At 45.0% G+C, this 20,463-nt stretch overlaps 1 protein-coding gene across 8 annotated transcripts in view; it reads left to right on the forward strand.

Moving 5' to 3' along the window:
- Positions 1-20,463, forward strand: part of Rffl (ring finger and FYVE like domain containing E3 ubiquitin protein ligase) — a 64,380-nt gene that overhangs the window by 38,085 nt on the left and 5,832 nt on the right. For 5 of the 8 annotated variants that reach the window (XM_060387156.1, XM_060387153.1, XM_060387158.1 and 2 more), the window contains exons 2-5: positions 10,781-10,968; positions 15,707-16,120; positions 19,272-19,355; positions 20,239-20,449. In XM_060387156.1, coding sequence (XP_060243139.1) covers positions 10,789-10,968; positions 15,707-16,120; positions 19,272-19,355; positions 20,239-20,449 — 889 coding nt within the window. In that variant the 5' untranslated portion in view covers positions 10,781-10,788. The remainder of the gene's footprint in view (positions 1-10,780; positions 10,969-15,706; positions 16,121-19,271; positions 19,356-20,238; positions 20,450-20,463) is intronic. The other 3 variants (XM_060387151.1, XM_060387155.1, XM_060387157.1) reach the window with 2 other exon arrangements.

Raw genomic sequence — 20,463 nt, forward strand, 5'->3', positions numbered from 1 at the left:
CCTTTTCTGATTGACTCCCCCTTTGGGGCAGCGTGCCTGGGCTGGAATGAATGTGTGGGTTTATGCTGCAGTGTTCAATCTGTCATTTCTCCTAAACGACACACGAAGCAGCAGCCATTTAATTGGTCAGACCCCGGGGGTGTTATTTTGGCACAGTTCCATTGGTAGGAATTACTTTTCCTTGAACTTCAGAGCAGATGCTGAGATCCCTCAGCAGATATTTGTCATAGACTGGTTGAAACCAGGGAGTTTCCAAGAACATTTATAACTTGTGATTGTTATGTATGTTTTTCAGTTGTTTACAATGGTTCCCACTTCAGGAATAGGGCTCACTTGCTTTTGCTGCTAGCAGGAAGTGTGGTGTCTCTGCTATCCTCATTAGTCATAGTGTCATTTTAACCCTTTATGTCCCAAGACCCTCTAGTGTCCTATTGCTTGTGTCTTTATTGTTGCTTTATCCAGCCTATGTAGGCTGTGTTGGGTGGGACAGGGACAGCTCTGTCCAGGCATATTGACTAGAGAGGTGTGCTTCTCTGATTTCTATTGTTTTTTGTTTTTGTTTTCTTTCTGTTATTTTACTTCTGTGTATTTTGGTTTTGTGTTTCTTTGTATTCTTTTCAGTTCCCATTACAGCTTTATGGCCAAGAGCTTGGATGCCTCTAAGCCTTTTGTGCAGGGAAGGAATGGGAGTGATGGCCCTGCTCCCCCTTTCTGGTTTCCTGCTGCTGGAACAACCTCCAGCATTAGCTTTGTTCTGTTACTCTTAGGGCACTCTGCTACTGTTTTTCTTTTCTCTGTGATCTGAGCTGGGTGGACCCTTAAAGAGGCTCAGGTCATCCCTTGAAGGCACTGCTGCTGTTACTTGGACTTAAGCACCATAATTTAATTTGCTAGTCATTTTAGAATCATGATTGTAGATCATAAATTCTGACTTTTTAAAAAAGGTTTTGTTATCATCTTTGGCTAGACACAGGCCCTACCTGTCTGTGCACTCCTGTTATCTCACATAGCGCCCTCTGGCTCTAACTCATCAGAAAATCTGTCTGAAAGGCTCCCAGCCAACACCACTAGGGACCCAAGAGGGACAGGGGAGGGGCAGCATCTCCAGGTGATTACACCCTGGAGGGTGAGGGGTTCCACCTTGTGAATCTTTCTTGTTTATGTCTGGCTCACACACCACTTCATCAGGGGTTTTATGCAGCTGTGGGTTCTAAAGTTCCACCATACTCTTGTTTCCTCTGTGACGTAGATGTTCTGAGTTCTTTATTCTGAAATAAATATCTCAGAAATACCCTCAGAATCAGAGTGAACATGCTCCATTGCTGTACATCCGGCATGTGAGGCCAGTTGGTAATATGGTTCACTCTGCAGGGTGCTCGCTTACGACTGCAACAGTCACCTAGTTGATGTTACCTGTGGTGTCACCAGCATCTTAAATCTTTCCGAGTCAGGATTAGATGCCCCAGGCAGGTTTGCTGGAGAATTCTAATTGCAACCCTGAGATTCTAACAGCTTCCAGGAGTTCACACTTCTTGCCTGGTCAACTTATTTTTAAAAGTGAGCAGTCTTCCAAGTTGAGAGATGATTTTAAATTTCAGGTGAGTCTTAAGAAACAGGATATTTTTGGGTTTTTGAGACAGGGTTTCTCTGTGTAGCCTTTGCTGTCTTGAACTTGCTTTGTATACCAGGCTGGCCTTGAACTCACAGAGATCCACCTGCCTCCCAGAGTGCAGGGATTACAGCCGTGTGCCACCACACCTGGCTCAAGAAACAGGAATTCTTTACCTGTGGATAGTATAATCAACTAGCTGTGTTCCCAACCCTGCCCCACACAGTACCAGATGATCAGGAAGAATAAATTTTTGTAGCACAGTTTGATGATGTCTTCAGCATGCTGTCCATCAGATGTTTCACTATTGGTTAGGTCCTTTAACGATGTTACTTTTCATCCTTACAGTTATCTTCCTCTGGGAAGTATACAGACTTAAAAATTAAGTAGGGTTGAGGAAGCAGCTAAGTGGTACAGTGCTTGCTTCAAATCAAGAGGACCTGAGCTTAGGTTCTCAGCATCCATGTGAGTGCCAGGTGCCGTTGTGTGCATCCGTAATCCTAGCACCGGAGAGGTGGACTCAGCTGGGTCTCTAGAGCTCACTGGCCAGCCAGTTTAGTGAAATCGATGAGCTCCAGCTTCAGTGAGAGGCCTGTCTCAAAAAATAAGGTAGAATGATTGACGAAGACACTTGATGTTGATCTCTGGCCTTTACATACACACTCTGGTACTTATGTGCATATGCACCCACTCGCACTTGTGCACACACCCAGACAACAGGTACAGACAACACAAACAATCTTAAATTAGTTGCCCTTCTTTTCTTTCTTTCTTTTTTTTTTTTCATAAAGCATTTTTCTTTCTCAGTCATGTTGTCACTGTAAATATTGAGAATGAGCTCTTGGGCCTAAGGAGAAATAAAGAGGGTGCCCTCTCAGCTGTGTCTAGAGTCACATAGTATGAAATCTGTGAAGGAAAGCAGGAGATAGCGGGGCAGTGTGTTTAAATGGGGAGGATTCTAGGGACAGGGTCAGACTTGAGATCTGGGAAAGCTGTCCAGTCAGAAGACACTGGAAACCTGAAGAACCTAAGGAGGGAGAGGGAGTAGTAGATAAAGAGCAGACAGCTTAAGAATGTTGTTAAAAGCCACCTGAGGGCAGAGTGTGCTTGAAAACCTGCAAAGAGCTCTGGAGGTAAGAGAAGAGTCAAGGGGTATAGGGAGCCCTGGAGTCTGGGATATGGTTGGGGCGGAGAGAATCACTGGAACTCTGGGAGTAAAATCTGGCCATTTGCAACTGGCTTTGGTGATTTAGGATAGATTATGCAGAGCACCGGGTCTAGGAACTTAGAGAAGCTTGATGAGTACATAAGAAAGAGGTTAAGGAACTGTAGTAAAATATTGAGAGCTGTTTTGAGGTATCGAAAATAAACTTTATGGGGGTGGGAGTCAAAATGGCTTCTTTTTTTTTTTTGTTATTACAAATTGTATATATTTTACTAGGTGCTTAAGAAATAAAGTGGTGTGGAATTGCATGCTTTTAATCCCAGTATTGAGGAGGCAGAGGCAAGCAGCAGGTCTCTGAGTTTAAGGCTAGTTTGGTTTACTGAGCGAGTTCTAGGACAACCAGGGCCACATAGAGAGACTTCATCTCTAAAATGAACAAATCCCAAATAAAACTGTGTGTGTTCATGGTGGCACATGGCTTTAATCCCAGCATATGGAGGAGCAGAGGCAGGAAAAGGCTAGTCTGGTTTGTAGTGAGTTCCAGCACTGCAAGGGCTACCTATTCAGAGAAACCCTGTCTTGAAGAATTAAAAAAAAAAAAAAAAAAAAAAATCACATATCACAAGAGAAATACAGAAACTAGACTGTGATTTAATGAATTCTTAGAAATCATATCTGCATAAGCATAAGGAAATGTTGATGTTGGAGAGATGGGTTAAGTGCTCTTGCTGCTCTTAACGTAAACCCTGGGTTCTGTTCCTAATGTTAGGCCACTTTTAACTGTCTGAAATTCCTGAGCCAAGAAATTTAATGCCTTCTTCTGGGCCTTGTGGATGTTGCACTCATGTGTGGCACACATACTACACATTAAAAAAATAAAAAACAAAAAACAAAACCAAAAAACCAAAAACTAAAAGAAAATAATATTAGCACAAGTCCCTGTGCCTCCTCCCACCTGTCATCCCCAAGCACAGACTCTGTTCCTGAGTTTGGCCCAATTGATTGGTTATGTCTTGCTGGGTTGCCCAGGCTGACCTTAAGTTCTTGGGCTCAAGTGATTTAACTGCCTCAGTCTCCCAAGTAGGTGGGACTGTGGGAGATGCCACCATGCCAGGATATACTACCCTAGTTTCCACATTCATTGTCTTCCCTGCTTTTACATGTGATCATTTAGTCTATGTGCATTTGTGCCTGTTTAAGTCAGCAGTAGATCTATAGAATATTTGTCTGTATAAATATAAAGATAAAGATTCATATGTATATCTCATTGTAGGAACATAATCTCTCCATTTTGCTGTTGATGGGCATTTGGGCTGTTTATAGCTTGGGGCTATTATAGTATTGCTTCCATGGATATTCTTGTGTGTTTTCTTTTGGTGAATGAATTTCTATTGGTGAATGTATTATACCTAGAAGCAGAGTTGCAAAAAAAAAAAAAAAATGTGTATTGGTATATGTCACACATATACTCTCACATGTATGTACACATTGTCCCTACTCCCCCTCACCCCCACCACCCTATTACTGATGTACACCTGGTTCCAGGTGGGTCCCCCTTCTCCCAGCAGTGTTAGAATCCTAATCCTAACAGCCTTTGAGCATCTGTTAGAATTTCTTCTGTTTTTAGCTGTGCCAGTAGGTATTTGGTGGCAACACACTGGCCTGTAATTTGTGCTTACCATATGACAAGGAAGAGTTTTTAAAACCTGGGGGATCCTGGGGCATGTCTGCACATAATGACCAAAAAAGTTCCGCTAGAGTCAGGGGCAGTAGACTAACTTCTGAGTCTAGGGTCCTATGTTTAGGGCCTGGCTTTGTTACCCACTTTCTGTGACTTTCAGCAACTTACTTCTTTGAACCTTGATTTTCTTACCTGAAAATGAACCGATCTGCTTCGTTAGAATTGCTGGAGCTAATAATGCTAGGTGAAGCACCTGGCTGCGAGTCTGGCAGGGAAGAAAAGAAGTGTTTCTTCAGTCAATGACTGTGCTCTCCTCGCTTCTCAAATACATAGTTACTTATCAGTTACTTCAGAGAACCTTAACTATGCCATATGGATAGGACTTCCATAGCATTTCCCTCCAAAGCCTTTGCTATTGTGCTTTAATTGCTTATATACAAGATGAAGCGTAACCGGTTCCGTATTAACAATCCGTAACACTGGATACTTTGCTTTATGCGCTTAGAGCATAGATGCTGTCAACCATTCCGGGAATACATTAGTGGCCATAGGTATGCCACCCCTGGAGATGATTCAGCCAGTTGATGATTTGCTGTGTCAAAACATATTTCTCTGAGGCTTGGGGGCACTTTAACTGGGCATTTTTAAGGGATCTTTGTAAGGTCATGTACAGTGGCTTTGCTGTGAATGTGTTAATTCCCTGATGTAGTTCTTTGCATCTGTTGAAGTTCTTGCTGCAGAGCCACTTTGGTGCACAGAACTGTTAATTAAAATCAGAGCAGATTGCATGCAGTCCTTGGGGACATTGCCTTAGTTTTTGGTGGCTAGTGAGGTGGGTTTGGAGTACCCACTCCTTTCAAGGCCGAGCCCATGACAGCCAGTGATCCACTTTATTTACTTTGCGCAGGTGTTCGAAATGGGGAAATGTTTTTAAAATTACTTAGGAATTTAGTTGTTTGGTTGGTTGTTTTCGAGAAACCATATTATCCAACCTCTTATTACTGTACCAAACCCACCAGCTCTATTACTAATACCATAATTTTCCTGTTCAGCATCAGAAATACCAGCATGTCTCATGAAATTACAAACCCACATGCTCACTAGCCACACTTAGCCTCTCCTGCTGGGTTCCTCTGGAACAGTACAGTTTTCTTGTTCACTCCCCACCTTGCACCCCCGCACACACATATCTTCTACCCCTCATGCATGGTGGAAGGCTTCAGCCAGGCATAGGAAAAGCACAATTGGTGTTTGAGGATAAAACCTCAGAATCCATCTTCTCAGAATAGGGTGGGGGAGTAAGATCAGGAAAGGAGTTTGCAGGACAGAGACTGAAGCTTTCCAGAGTGGCCTGTTGACCCCCTCCCCATAGCTGGCTCCACCTGGCTAGTTGGTTAGCAACATTTAGTTTGTCTGTTCAGGGCTAAGAGATGAGAAGAGCCTTTCCAGGAGAAGAGAGTTTAGCTTACGTAGTGGCATGGTTAGTCAACATGACAACCTCTTGCCCTGGGAACTTAGCATGAACATAGCTGTTTAAAAGTTAGTCAGCTTGCCAGCTCAGTTGGAGAGTTTTTTTTTTACTGACCACAGTAGCAGATGTTTCTTTTCTGATATTCGGATATCTCAATGAACAAAAGCCTAGTCTGCTGACTTTGGTTCTGTTAGACCGAGCCAGGTCTGAGGCATTTTGACATTGCTACTCTTGTCACTTGCCACCTCTACTCTGCAGTAAATTTTCCCTGAATGCACACACCCAGACAGACATGGCCCGGTGGGGTCACAGCGCGGCAATAGTCGATGCTTTTCACAGGGCTATCTGCTTCTTTTCAGAGCAAATGAATGGGCCATTCTTTGAAGATCTTTAGAAGAGGCTCTTGAGGTTGCGGAGAATGAGGCAGTGAAGAGGAAGCTAGGCTGCCATGACTCCTAGCTGAGAAGTGGGCCTGATCTTGTATCACAGTGGCTGATGGTAGCTACAGTGTCTTTCTGAGCCCCCAGCTCTTGTGGATGAGGGCCTTGTATAGTCCCAGTACCTCAGCATGCTGGCTATTTCCTAAGTGCTCATTAAGCTGGTAGTGTATCTGACAGTGTAGGTCTACTGTTTGCTGGCAGAGCCCTTGTCTCTCCCTTCATTTGTTTGTTTTTGGGAATCTTTACCTCTTTTGTGATGATGGGTTGAGCCTAGGTTCTTGTACATACTAAATACTCTGCCTCTGAGCTAGTACCCAGAAATACTTTCAGTAGCCAAACTTGTCCCCCTCTTTTTTATCTTATTCTTTTACTTTTCTGTTGTTAATGCTACCAGCTTTTTTTTTTTTGATTTTTAGTTCCATCTGCCTTCATCTCCTTTCCACGATGGAAAGAGATGGCTGTCCCCTTCCCAGGAGTGAGCTGGCTCCTGATTACAATTCCTTGTCCTTCTAGCCCTTGCTCCCTCGCTGATGGCTTCCCTTTCTCTGCAGTCCATGTGCCTGTGCTTATGCTAGTGACCCTGGGTCCTCTCCAGTTACTGCTTCCTGTCTTCCTTCCAGATAGCTGACCCTTACAGCATCGCAGATTCTCATCTCTTTTTCCTGTGGTCAGCAGTCAGCTGCTTTCCTCCTAAACTGCTCAGGCAGAGCACATTCACACTTTGTTAGGACAAGGCCTTTGGACATTTTGAGTTCCTGTCTGTTTTCCCTTCTCTGGGTTATTTGACAGCACTAGAAAAAAAATTTCCAGTTTTCCCACCTGAGACCATCCCCTGCCCTCCCTGGTTGGCTCTCTGCTTGCCTTTCTCAGGGCTTTCCATGCCCCAGAGCATCTAATCAGTCTCCTGCCCCACTCTGGCTCTATGTATTTTCAGTATGTCAAACATTCCTAAACCCTGATCTTCAGCCTAGCTGTGTACACGTGGACATGCATGTACCACAGGTGTGAAACTCAATTTTTATCAACTTAACTCACGCCGACACATGCTCTTGTCTGAGGGTGTCATCTTAGTGAGTGATGTCCATTAGTTATCCTGGTGTGTAAATAGGAGAACCTTAGATGTGCCCTGACCCTCCTCTTCCCCCTTTTCAGTAAATCGGCACATCTTGCTGATTCTGTCAGAGATCCACCAGCCCCTTCTCTTGTTCTCATGGCCTCTACTTTTGCAACAGTTTCCTGTCCATAACCTGACCCTGGAATACAAGATTTCTCCATGGCTCCTGGTTAACTTGTGTCCTTTTGTTTACCTCATTTACCCCCACCCCCAGCCTTACTAAGCATTTTGTAGTTTCTCTCTTCTGTGGTACATACTATTTGTTTTTGTTTTTCTTAGAAAAAGTCTCTATTTCTGACTTTCTGGTAAGCTCTCTATGCTGTTATATCAAGATATGGCACCACATTAGTGAACTCTTTGTTGTTGTGCCTCTGCCATCTTTGTATTAGCCCTACTCCCCAACCCCCACCATACTTTGTTCAAACCTCCATTAGAAGACTGTCCACTCTGGTAGACCATTAACTCCTTGGGGATGGTTACTGAACACAGGGAAAGGATACAGGGTTTGGCATTAGTAACGGTTCCATATGTGTGTAAATGAGATTTTTGTTGTTTTATCTTTTGATGGAGTCTTACTAGGTAGCTCTGGCTAGCCTGATACTATGTAAACCAGGCTTTGAACTCACAGAGATCTGTCTTTCTCAGCCTTCTCAGTGATGGAATTAAAGACCTGTACTGCATTCCTGGCTAAGGAGAGGTTTTAACAGAAGTTACTGAATCACCCATGGCCTTGTTCCCTGCACACAGGCCCAGAAAGCCACATGGTAACTGGTGAAACCTCTACGTTTACAGTCTAGCTTTGCCTTCCCAGAGGAAATTGTTAAAGGCATTTTTACAGTGCAGGCAAGGAACATGATATTTGTTGAGTGTTTTATTGTTGTATAGCATGCTGGAGGACAAACTAAGTACAGAAAGGACATGACTTGTTAGAGGTGTACAGCACAGCCCTCGGGCAGTGGACTAGGACAGGACTCTGCCCTGTCTGTACTTACTCAGACAAAGCAACGTGGTCTAAAGAATTGCAACTCACGGTCTTGTCAACAAAGAACTCTTTTTAGGTTGGGAGTGTGCTGTGGCTGTGGTCATGCTGGCTGTGGTAGTGCACTTGCAAGGTGGAGGAGGAGCATCAGGAGTTCCAAGACATCTTAGCTATGTAGTGAGTTTAAGAACAGCCTAGGTTACTTGAGACCCTACCTCAAAACAAAAATTCATTGACTTTAACTTGCAATGCATGTGTGGCATTCATTACCATTATGCCATGTGAATTTGCAGTAAAGCAGATTTGATTTTTTTTACCTGCTAACTTAGAGGCTCAGGTAAGTGACAGAGAAAGGGATGAATGGTTTTGATCTATGCTTAGCCAAGACAGCTTGATTACTCAGCAACCCTTCCTGAGCCACCTGTGTAACAGCCTGCATACTGTGACATTCCCTTTTCTCACAGGAGTCGTGGTGAGGTCAGGGAGTCAGATATTAACTCAAGGTGCCTACAGAAGAAAATGGGAGTGTGTCAGAGGCCATGTTAGAAAGTTTAAAAAGCAGTAGAGAAGTCAAGAAGCCTAAAATTGTAACCCATGGTACCCGTGTCTTCCCTTTCCTGTCTGTGCCCCGTTTTTTCCTTCTATAAAATGACCAACTGATTTGCCTCTTAGTTCCTTCCAATGTGCTATCTTTGAACTGTGAAAATGCCTTTGTTAAAAAGAGACAGTGCAGGAAAGTATCCATGAGTGTGTGTGGCTTATCAAATAAAAACACTAGAAGTTTCATCTGTTATCTCTTCAAGCAGAGCTCAGTGTCCACACAACGTATTGCTTACTCTGCCCTGGGACACACTCACGCCTCCCAGCAGTGCTTGGCGTTTAGTAGTCCTTCTTACTGTTATCAGGTCGTTCTGACATTGGAAGGTTGGGGTGATTTTTTTTGCCCTGTGAACCTAAAACACAACTTTTGTCCTCAGTATATAAGTTTGGTATGTGTGATGGGAATAAATAAATAAAACACTCTTTATTAAATTACAGAAGCACTAATTGACAAGGACCCAACACTGTTGGGTATTTGTTGTATGCATAGCACCAGTAGGGTCCAGTATAGACACAACAGAGTAGTAGTTCCTGTCTGAGATGAGCTAAAGTTTGCAAGTAGAAATAATCTGTGCAGGAACCTGTTAGCAAATGCTGGCACAGAGCTAGAGAGAGGGCTCAGCCGTAAGAGCCCCCGCTGCTCGTAGAGGACCTGAGTTGTTCCTAGCGCCCATGTAAGACAGCTCACAACCTCCTGTAACTATAGCTCCAAGGCATTTGGTGCCCTCTTCTGTCCTTTATATTCCTGCACACACTGGCATTCACTCCCACAGACACATGACATAGAAAAAGAACAGTGCAACCACAGAAGCTTAGCTGAGCAGGAGTGTGGATTAAGAGGATTACTTGTATAAGCTAGTGGGAGGGAAAGTCAAAAGATAACATGGTTAAGGATAAGACCTTGGATTCAAAGTCAGAGGCCTAGGCTTTTACAGTATCCAATAGTGTTCTGATAGTCTCTGGGTGTTAGCTAGATGTGTCTTTAAGCCTGGTTGGTTTATATACTTTCTTGTTTTGGTTTGTTTTTCCTGACATGGTTTCTCTGTGTAGTTCTGGCTGTCTTGGAACCCGCTCTGTAGACCAGGATGGCATTGAACTCAGAAATCAGCCTGCCTCTGCCTTCTGAGCACCAGAATTAAAGGACTGATAATTTTTTTCAGAGAGGACCTTGCTATGTTGCTCAGGCTCAAGTTATCCTCTTCTGTCTCAACTAGTTAGGTAGCTGGGACTGTAGGTATATGTCACTGCATCTGGCTTCACCCATTTATAATACACACCCTCCACACATGTGTGTGTGTGTGTGTGTGTGTGTGTGTGTGTGTGTGTGTGAATGACAGAGAGCTCCTTCTGAGCCTCAGGACAAGACGATGCCCTTGAACAAAGTGGGTGTTAAGCTGGTTTTAGTTATAAGTTAAGAATGAATTTTAATGAAGTGATATTTCAGATTAAACTGGTCAGAAAGAGGCAACCTTAAAAAGGTTTTTATACCAGGCTTGTAGTTCACCTTGCTCTGGTAGATGAAATGTTTTCAACATTTGGAACACTAAGTGTGGTAGTAAAAGACCAGGCAAGCCTTCCTTGGCCCCTGAAGTCATGGCCTCATACTTCTCATACTTGGCAGTTGTGGATCATGTGTCTGTCATGCCGTGCCTGTATGCACAGAGATAAAACTGTGGTAATATTGTACATTCTAACTCTTACCTCTTCTTCTCCTGTGCCAGATTTTATCATGTGGGCATCCTGCTGCAACTGGTTATGCTTGGATGGACAGCCTGAGGAGGCCCCACCACCACAAGGAGCCAGGACACAAGCCTATTCCAACCCTGGATACAGCTCCTTTCCTTCCCCCACAGGCTCAGAACCTAGCTGCAAGGCCTGTGGGATCCATTTTGCAAGTACAACCGGGAAGGTAAGTGTCACAGCACTTGACCCCACGACTTCAAGCTGGTGATGCTGGGTCCACAGTTCTGTCCTAGTCATAGAATGTTCGAGAACAACTGTTGGTTCAAGTGAAGGCAAAGCATCTCATATAGACTCCACTTCAGACACCACTTCACCGCTCACTAGCTGTATGACTGAACCTCATCAGTGAGGTACCCTTTCTGGTGCTGGGAATGAAATGAGGTTTTTAAGTGTCCAGTTCCATGCTGGAAACATGGCAGGTGTTGGCTCTGAGCTGTCACATACAAGACCTAGTGGTAGATTATCCTTGTCCTCATTATAAAAAACCTGTTGGAGCTTCCAGAGAGACAAGGAAACTCTAGCAGAGAAACTGTAGCAAACTCACTGGCCATCTGCAATGAGCTGCAGTGACGTATGGCTGTCTCTTTGCTGTTGCCCTCAGACAGCACATGTCCTACAGAACAGGAAGTTTGTAACCCAGAATGACTGGTAGGATTCGAGGATGAAATGGTCACAATGGGAAAGCAATGGGGTGTGAAGTTTTTAAAGCTTACCACTGTGTGTGAAGAACTGTTGAACATTTTAGCCAGGTGTACCAAAACATACCTGATGAGATGACTTTGAGGTCACCCTGAGCTATGTAGTGAAACTGAGTTTCAAACAACAACAAAAAAATTAGACTTAATTTTACTGTGACTTTTTGGGTTATATTTTGGATTTTTGTTGTTTTTGAGACAGGGCCTTACTCTGTAACTTAAGCTAGCCTCGACCTCACCATGTTAATCTAGCTGGCTTCAAACTCAAGGCAATCCCCCTACCGTAGCCTCCCAAGGGCTGGGATTACAGGTGTGTAGAAGGCATGCCACTTATTACTTGCTTAGATTTTTTTTGTGTGTTTGTTTGTTTGTTTTTCGAGACAAGAGTTTCTCTGTATAGCCCTAGCTGTCCTGGAACTGCTCTGTAGACCTCAGGCTGGCCTTGAACTCACAGAGATCCTTCTGCTTCTGCTTCCCGAGTACTGAGATTGTCTCATTTAATCTTCACAGTAGCTACAGTGGTTTTGGAAACCACCAAATGCTGTTTTACAGATGGCAAAGTCAGAGCATTTAAAATTTAAAATGCATGTTAGGTTCCTGGTAAACAGCAAGAGACATCAGCTACTCATTCTTTTTCTATAAACAATACTCACTATGACATGGTTAAGTACTAGAAGCAGGATTCAAACCCAGATCCTTGATTCCAGCGACCCACAAGAAGGCCTTTGGAATGTTGCATTGAAGAGTACAGGTAACGGGCCCAGATTCTTGGGAGCATAAAGATGATTAAAATTGTTCTCCCCCACTGAATGTAAGTGCTAAATCTAACTGGTGTCATACCTGGGTTAGTCAAACAGGGATGAAGGAGGTTGTCTCTGTTTAGGGAGCTCACAGAAGGATAGAAAGTTCTCAGGCAAAGTACACATAGACAAGAGAAAAGCAAGCTACTGTGGTCTGAAGCACTCTTATCAGGGCAGACAGACAGATCTCAATTTGGATGATGAAAGATGCTATTGGTACAATATTTTCTTGCTCTAAGTTACGAATTAATCTTGTGCAATTTACAGTGAATTTTGTGAATGTTAAAGATGTTTTCTCCTGCAAGTATTTTTCATTTGTAATTTCATGCTTAAGTGGATCAGCATTCTTATCTTAAGGGTTTGGCATTTACCACCAAAGACTTTTAAAATAGCTTCTCTAGAAGTAGTTGAATTGCCTTGATGATTACATGGATCCTACCATCGTCTTTCTTTCTTTTTTTTTTTCTTTTTCTCCTTTGTGGTCAGTATTTTCTACATGCTCACTGGGGGCAAAACATAGACAACTGGAGAGAAGGGACAGGCTGCAATTTTGCCGCAAGCTAACTGTTCCATCTGTCCTGGTAATGCCTGCCTGTAGTGCTGTAGTGGTCTAGTGGTTTCAGGGTGAGTTCTGGTGCCCAGCCTCATCAGTTGGACCGGTATGAGAGGTGGAGGAGGTTGAACTTGGTTGAAACTTGGGCATAGTATTCAGATGAAATGGTTTTTGGTGTTGAGAAGAGCTGAGTTGGAGCAGAGGGGAAAGAGTAATAGGGGGCCATGCTTTCCTGTGAGTGTCTGCCTTGTGCTGCTTTTTTATAAGTGATCTCTGATAATTCAGCGGTTCAGAACCCAGCAGGATGAGAGTGTGGGCCTCTACAATGCCAGGGAATGTGGCTGAGGGTGCACTGGGGAAGTGAAGAAAAAGCCAAGGGGGGTGGTGCCTGGCCAGGGCTGGAACTAGCTGGCTCTTGATGCAGGTGTTTCAGTACTGGCCTGGACCTTTTCTCATTCTACTTTGTGGCTGTTTGGTTATTCTGCCTTGATCCATTTGTTAGGATTTACATAGGCCTATCCTTTGCTCATTTCTTCCCTCTGTTGACAGCTTTTTTTCACTGTTGTCTTCCTTACTCAAGGATTTTAACCTCAAGGGTTTCGCTCCTCCTTTATAGAGCTATTTCAGAGGCAGGTTTACTTCAGAGTCCCCAATAGGCAGGGCCAACAGAAATTGGGTTGTCCTCCTTGCCTTTTGATCTTGCATCCAGAAACCGAGATATTTGAATTTGGCTGATTGAGCAACACAAACTTCATAATTGTGTTGTGCTAGGTCTTTCCAAACTGCATTGACTAACGTAACACTCTATGTGGGGACCACAGCTTCATGATACTGCAGCCTCATTTTCAGCCAGACATCCTGAACCCCAAATACTCAGAACTCCCATTTTCCGCTTGCACCGCTGCTGGTCACAACTGCTGTTTGCGGGTGTATCCTCACATTCTTTTCAGTCTCAGCACGGCTTGCTGTCTGGTCCTCGCTGAGTAGAGAAGGGCACTGTTTCATGTCCGTGTGAACACCCGTTTTCATGCTTTGCCTGAACTGTGTGGATGGCATGTATACTAACTAGAGCTCTTTTAACCATGTGGACGCTTCAGCCCCACACAAAGGTTGCCCTGATCCTGCCTTGAGACTTTGTCTCAGGTGGTCTTTTTGTAGCTGAACAGCTTTTCATATTGAGGGAAAAAAAAAAGCATCAGAAACATGAAAGCTAATGTAATGGTTAAGTGACCGTGAAATGAAAAGTTCCTAACCTCTTGAGTAGGCACCATTGACGAGATCGCAGAGTGTTGAGGAATGACCTCTTAGGAGACTGGTTTGTTATTGGCTCAAGTAGAGCTCAGTCAGCCTATGTCATTGTGCTAGCACAGCCTGCGGACTGAGCAGCCTGGTGTGCTGTCTGTGACTGCACCAGGCAGTGCCAGCTCGAGGGTCAATCAAACTGTCTAAACTGGACACTGTGCTTTTCACAGAGGAGAGAAGCTAGCATCCCAGTCCCTTGTCCTACCCAAATATTTATCTTGAAAATGACTCATATACCTACCACTTCCAGCACTCTGACTGGCCTTGCTGGAGGAAACTGTGAGCAGCCTCTGTGGACAGGGCACTGACTAGGAAATAGAAAGCTGGGTCTTAGCTTTGGTCCTGTTGGCTGCTTGTGTGGGACTCAGCAAGGCACTGTGGCCACATGGGATGAACATGAGTGAGGGCATCGAACTAGTCCCAGCTCTGCCTTTACCTCCTTACCCTGCATAGAATACTTGGTCCCCCAGTATTTGGTCTTCCTCTCTGTACATCGGGAAAGGACATAAGTACTTACATTTTAAAGAGCTTTGAAAATGAAACGACAAGCCAGTCTCACTGTGGCATCACGATACTAGTATTGGCAATAGCTGCTCGCTGGGCTTGGTGACACATGCCTGCAATCTTAGCACTCTTAGCCAGCTTGAGCTACATAATGAGACTCTACCTCAGAAACCCTGGAGATGTAGTGCAGTGGCAGATCACTTACCTAGCTTGCAAAAGGTTCTGGGTTCAGTCTCAAGCCCTGAAAAACAAGGTAAGCAAAATCCAGCAACAACAGAAAGTAACTTCTACCATAACCATCATGCATCTGCTTTCTTTCCTTAGCAGTGAGAGAGAAAGGAGCAGAGATGGAGCTAAATACCAGCTCCTCTCCTTAGGAGTCTTCATATATCAGGTGTGCCTCAATACATTATTTGTATGTCTCCACGATGGGAGAGAAGCCCTGTTTTCACCTGCTTCTTACAGTGGGGAAACTGAGTGGCAGAGAGGCCAATGCAACATACCCAGGATGACTCTTGTGAGCCATTTGAGAAGGAGACTTGAATACAAGGCAGAACTTTTTATTCCAAATATGACGTTGCTATTAGTAGCTCCAGACTTTGTTTGAATTAAAACTTATGTAAGTGCCAGGCTCAGTGGCGCATGCCTGTAATCCCAGCACTGAGGGAGGCAGAGGCATGTGGATCTGAGAGTTCAAGGCCAGCCTGTTCTACAGAGTGAGTCTAGGACAGTCAAGGCTGCACAGAAAAACCCTGTTTTGAAAACCAAACCAAACCAAACCAAAATTACATAAGCTTTAAATGAAATTATAAATGCAAATGATTGTGTTGTATTTACACATAGTATATAAATGTTAGGTGTCCTGTTGGTGGATACAGACCCAGGAGGTCTGCCACCTCCAAGTGGCCTTTAATCTGAAAGCTGTGGCTCCTGCGTTGTATAAGGAGCAGTGGAGTAGAACAAGAGCTGCTGTAGGAGGCCCTGCTGGCCTCGGTGGCCTTGCAGCCCTCATCACTTCCTGACTTGTGCTTTCCTGTCTCTTGCTCTAAGCAGCAGACCTGCTTGGACTGTAAGAAAAACTTCTGCATGATGTGTTCGAGCCAAGAAGGGAACGGGCCACGCCTCTGCCTTCTCTGCCTACGGTTCCGAGCCACAGCCTTTCAGCGGGAGGAGCTCATGAAGATGAAGGTGAAGGACCTGAGGGACTATCTCAGCCTCCATGACATCTCTACCGAAATGTGCCGGGAGAAAGAAGAGCTGGTGTTTTTGGTACTTGGCCAGCAGCCTGTAATCTCTGAGGCAGACAGGACTCATGCTCCCACCTTGTCCCAGGACTTTCCTGAGCATCAGGCTTTCCTGACCCAGCCTCACTCCAGCACAGTACCTTCTACCTCACCCGAGCTCCCTTCTTCACCTGCACAAGCCACCTCTGCTCCCCTAGCCCAAGCTCAGGAAAATCAGCAGGTAGGGGCCAGCATGCAGTTCCTTATCCTCTTTGTCTGCTCCGAGGCTCATTGTCCTCTCCCATGGGAATGGGGTATGAGAAACAGTGTCTAGATGGTATGAAGCTTTCTTTCTCCCTGTTGATTCTGGAAGTGATATTTCCTGGTCATTAGGCTCATGCTCTGGCTTCAGGGATGGTAGTCCTGGTAACCATGTTTTTGTGGGTTTTTTTGTAATACCTCCCTTCCCTAATTAGACTTAACAATTTTTTCATTTCTCTAAAAATACTTTGAGGAAAGTCACCATTATTTCTAGTTTGGGTTAAAAATGTGCCCTCCAGCTTACTACCCTTTGACTGTCTCTCCTAACTGGTGAGGGAGGGGGAGAGATGGGAAGCATTGTGACAGGGGCTTGCTACTGCCCTGGTCGCTGTGTGGGAGCAGTGGTGGCCAGCATGCTGTGGGTCTGTTAGCTGCCTTCGTGTTACTTGGTGGTGCTGGAAATGGTAAGCAGCAGGTTGAGGTGTGGAGAGTCCGTAGTGAGCAGATACTGTCTCCATCCTCAGGAAGCCCTGGCAGAGAGAAGCTAGTGGTGGTATCACACAGATCTGCAGAAGTCCCAACTGATGCTTCAAGTCATAGGGCATGGGCATCGTAAGCTTAGACTGAGATCAGGGCTCTAGCCACAGATTTCCTTTTCCTTCTGAGACAGGGTTTCTCTGTGTAGCCCTGGCTCTCCTGGAACTCACTCTGTAGATGAGGCTGTCATTGAACTCAGAGATGTCCCTGCCTCTGTCCCCTTGAGTGCTGGGATTAAAGGCCCGAGCCACTATCTCCCAGCTGATTTTTGTTTACTCCCACTGAGCTACACCACCGACATCACAATTTTTTTTGTCTCAGACTCCTTGGTCACCTAGGCACGCTTTGAGCCTAGAACAATGAAACTCCTTTGAGTTAGTCAGTTGCTGAGAGGCTCATCTACCGTAGGATGTCTGTGGAACATGGCACTGCTGAGAACTGGCAGTTCCTTTCCCACATGTGATGTAGGTGGCTGTGCTTCTTGTTTATAGTCACTTCCTTTGCCAGGACTGGACACTCACTCAGCTCTTAACACACATAAAGGCTGACATAATAGCATAACCTAACTGTATAACAACCATTTAACTCCCTGGTTGGGCTAAGCCTATTTTGTCTCAGCAGCTGGTCATTAGTACTCTCCTAAACCCTGGTTCTTGCTTGGGCTGTTCAGTAGGTTTTACCTCTTGCTATACATTCCATATAGGACTTGCTATACATTCCTTTCTGCTTGGTTATTAGAGGCATTCTAGTCTGTGTGTTGTGAGCAGGGAGAGGAACCAGAGGAAATATTTTCTTGATGAACCTTCATATAGGTCTCATATAATGTTGTACACCTCAGCCTCATCTCTTGGGAGGCACACAAGTCAGAATGTTAAGGTTAGCCTCTTCTACATAGTGAGTTCAAGGCCAGACTGCATGAGAGTTTGTCTCAAAAGAGGAAGGGGTGGGGAGAATGAACAAGCCTTCAGGAGATGTTCAATGTAAGATTATAAGCAGAATTTCCCTGTACTGACAGGTCACCCCGTGTGCTGAGTGTTATTGGTACTTTTCCTCTTGAGATCTTAGTGGACTTAAGTCTCAGCTTCTGGTCTGTAACACCTAAACTTTGCAAACAGGAAAGCAGGGTTGGGGAAGGGAAGTAACTTGGGCAACGCTGTATGCTAAGTTACAGCAAGCTGCACCCAGGATGCAGATCTACCAGTTCTAGCCCACCAGGGTTCTGTCCTTCAATTTCGATATCTTAGCAGCATTTGCTAGGGAAGAAGTGTGTGCAATTAGCAGAATAGTGGACAGACAGATAATAAGTGTCGATTTTTAGTAGGCAGAATGGGAAGATACGAGTGTTTACAGCATGGATTTCAGTTGCTCTTTTTAGGGAACAAAAGACTTTCAAAAGCTGTCTACTGAGGAATAGGCTAGCCTCTGGAAGACCCTAGAGTGATACCCAGGTGACAATATCTAAGCGTCCAGTGAGTACCACATTCACACGAAGCTAGGAGGAAACCCTAGGTTTTGATGCAGACACTGTTGGCTGCATCCCCAAATTGATGTTTCATCACTTAAGGTGTCTTTTAATATATGTGTGTGTGTATTTATATATGTATATGAGTACTCTGTCTTCACACACACCCAGAAGAGGGCATCAGATCCCATTACAGATTGTTGTGAGCCACCATGTGGTTGCTGGGAATTGAGCTCAGGACCTCTGGAAGAGCAGCCAGTGCTCTTAACGAATGGCTGGAGCTGTCAGGTCTCTTTACTTCCCCATGTTGTCTCTTTACTGATCATCCAGGGTCTAGGGGATATGTCTTTTGCTCTGAGTTCACACAAGGCCCTTTGCCTAGGGACAGCTGGGAGTGGAGAGGAGCTAGGTAGGGGTCTGTGGCAGAAATGGTTAAGGAGGTCACAATTCTGAGCACACTGACAAAGGTGAGCCCTTCCGAGAAGTTAGAATGCTGAATAGAAGAACCCAAGTGAGGCATTTGTGTTCTGTAGTCTTAGGGGGTTAGGTTCTTAAATTCATTTAGCACACTTAAAGCAGCTTCATGTATGTCATGTCATATCTTACTGGTTAGAATACATTTCTAGAATGTGAGAGACTGCAGAGTGTGACTGGGCTGCTGAAGATCATTTAAAGAGGCCAGGGAGATTCTTGTAAAGGACATGCATGAGCTGTTTGGAAAAACTAGTAGACATTGATCCAGAGGCAGGACTGGGGTAGTAGGTGGAAGCTGTGGGGAAGGCCTTTGGCATAGTGTTGGGAGATGATGTGGTGGAGAGAAACCATTCACCTCAACTGTCCAAGGTGATAGCAAACTGGCAATAAGTGTGGCTAATGCCACTCTTTTTGGTGGGCAGAATCAGGGCACTCTTGTTCTTGACACATCTTTCTATCCATTGAAATCTTTTTGTGTTGTCTCTGCCTGAGAGAGTTGCTGTTAGAAAGCAGGAGTTTGTGGTACTGCTTTGGGAGTCTTGGTTTCTGGGGGGAGATGGGAATACATTTTGATATTTGTATGTGTTGAAAGAGGCCCATGCTTTGTAAGTCACTGGGATATCTCTGTGGATGTGATGGCACCTTTCTCTTCCCACAGGCCACTGGCCATGTGTCTCAGGACCACGAGGAGCCCATCTTCATGGAGAGCACAGCCACAGTACCTCCCGAGGATGAGACCCAGGTGGGGCCTCTGCTCAGTCTGCACCTTTGCCACTGTTCTTTTTCTGGTCTTCTTGGGATGTTCTTAGGAGCCTCAGCAGACTCAGGTGGAACAAAGAGGGCCGTTCCGTGAGGACAGTCCTAAAGTCCTTAAGTTTAGTAGTAGCGTTCCAGATTAACCTTTGTTGCTGTCAGTGTGAGCAAGCAGATGTGAGGCCACAGTGGAGGCTGGGATGTACACTTTTGGCTTTCTGAGAGCTGCTAGAGGGTACATACTGGGTGCTACTGTGAAAGTCTTGTTCTTTTCCTGTCTGTTTAGGATGCAGTGGCCAGCCACTGTTGGGGAAGGAGGTAAGATGACAAAGCTTTCAGGCCTCAGCTACATGAGGAACCAGTGCAGAGCATGGTCAGACCATGGTTCTGAGTCATACAGCTTCGCCAAGCCACGTGTGGAGTTCTGCCAGGGAGGCTGTACTGAGAAGAGCCAGCACCATACTGGGAGTTTCCTGTGCTGCCACATTTACTTACCATAGGAACCTTGTGTGGCAAGACAGCTGTGTCTCCTTTGTGCAGGAGTAACAGGCTCAATCCGATGGTAAACAACTTGAAAAATAACGTCTAGTATTTAGTGGAGACATCAGCATTGATAATTGGGGTCCTTATATGCGGGCACCCTTTTATGCATAGTACTGATATGCCAGTGTGTGGTTTTCTGCGCAAAGCACGTAATGAGTTAGGGAAAGACCAGTCTATTTTGCTGGGCCAGGCACCATTGCCAGGTCCGTTCTGTTCATGTTCCTTGAGATTGCTCAACAAAGTACATATTTATTGGTGCTCCGGGGTCCTTCAAGAGAGCTTAAAGGACACAAGAGCTGGCCCACCTGATCACACCTTTGCCATTGCAGTCCATCGACTCCGAAGACAGCTTCGTCCCAGGCCGGAGGGCTTCGCTGTCTGACCTGACCCACCTAGAAGATATTGAAGGCCTGACAGTGCGGCAGCTGAAGGAGATCCTTGCTCGAAACTTTGTCAACTATAAGGGCTGCTGTGAGAAGTGGGAACTGATGGAGAGGGTGACTCGGCTGTACAAGGACCAGAAAGGACTCCAGCACCTGGGTGAGGGGCTGTCT

Source organism: Meriones unguiculatus, chromosome 7 (assembly GCF_030254825.1).
Source record: "Meriones unguiculatus strain TT.TT164.6M chromosome 7, Bangor_MerUng_6.1, whole genome shotgun sequence".
NCBI lineage: Eukaryota > Metazoa > Chordata > Mammalia > Rodentia > Muridae > Meriones > Meriones unguiculatus.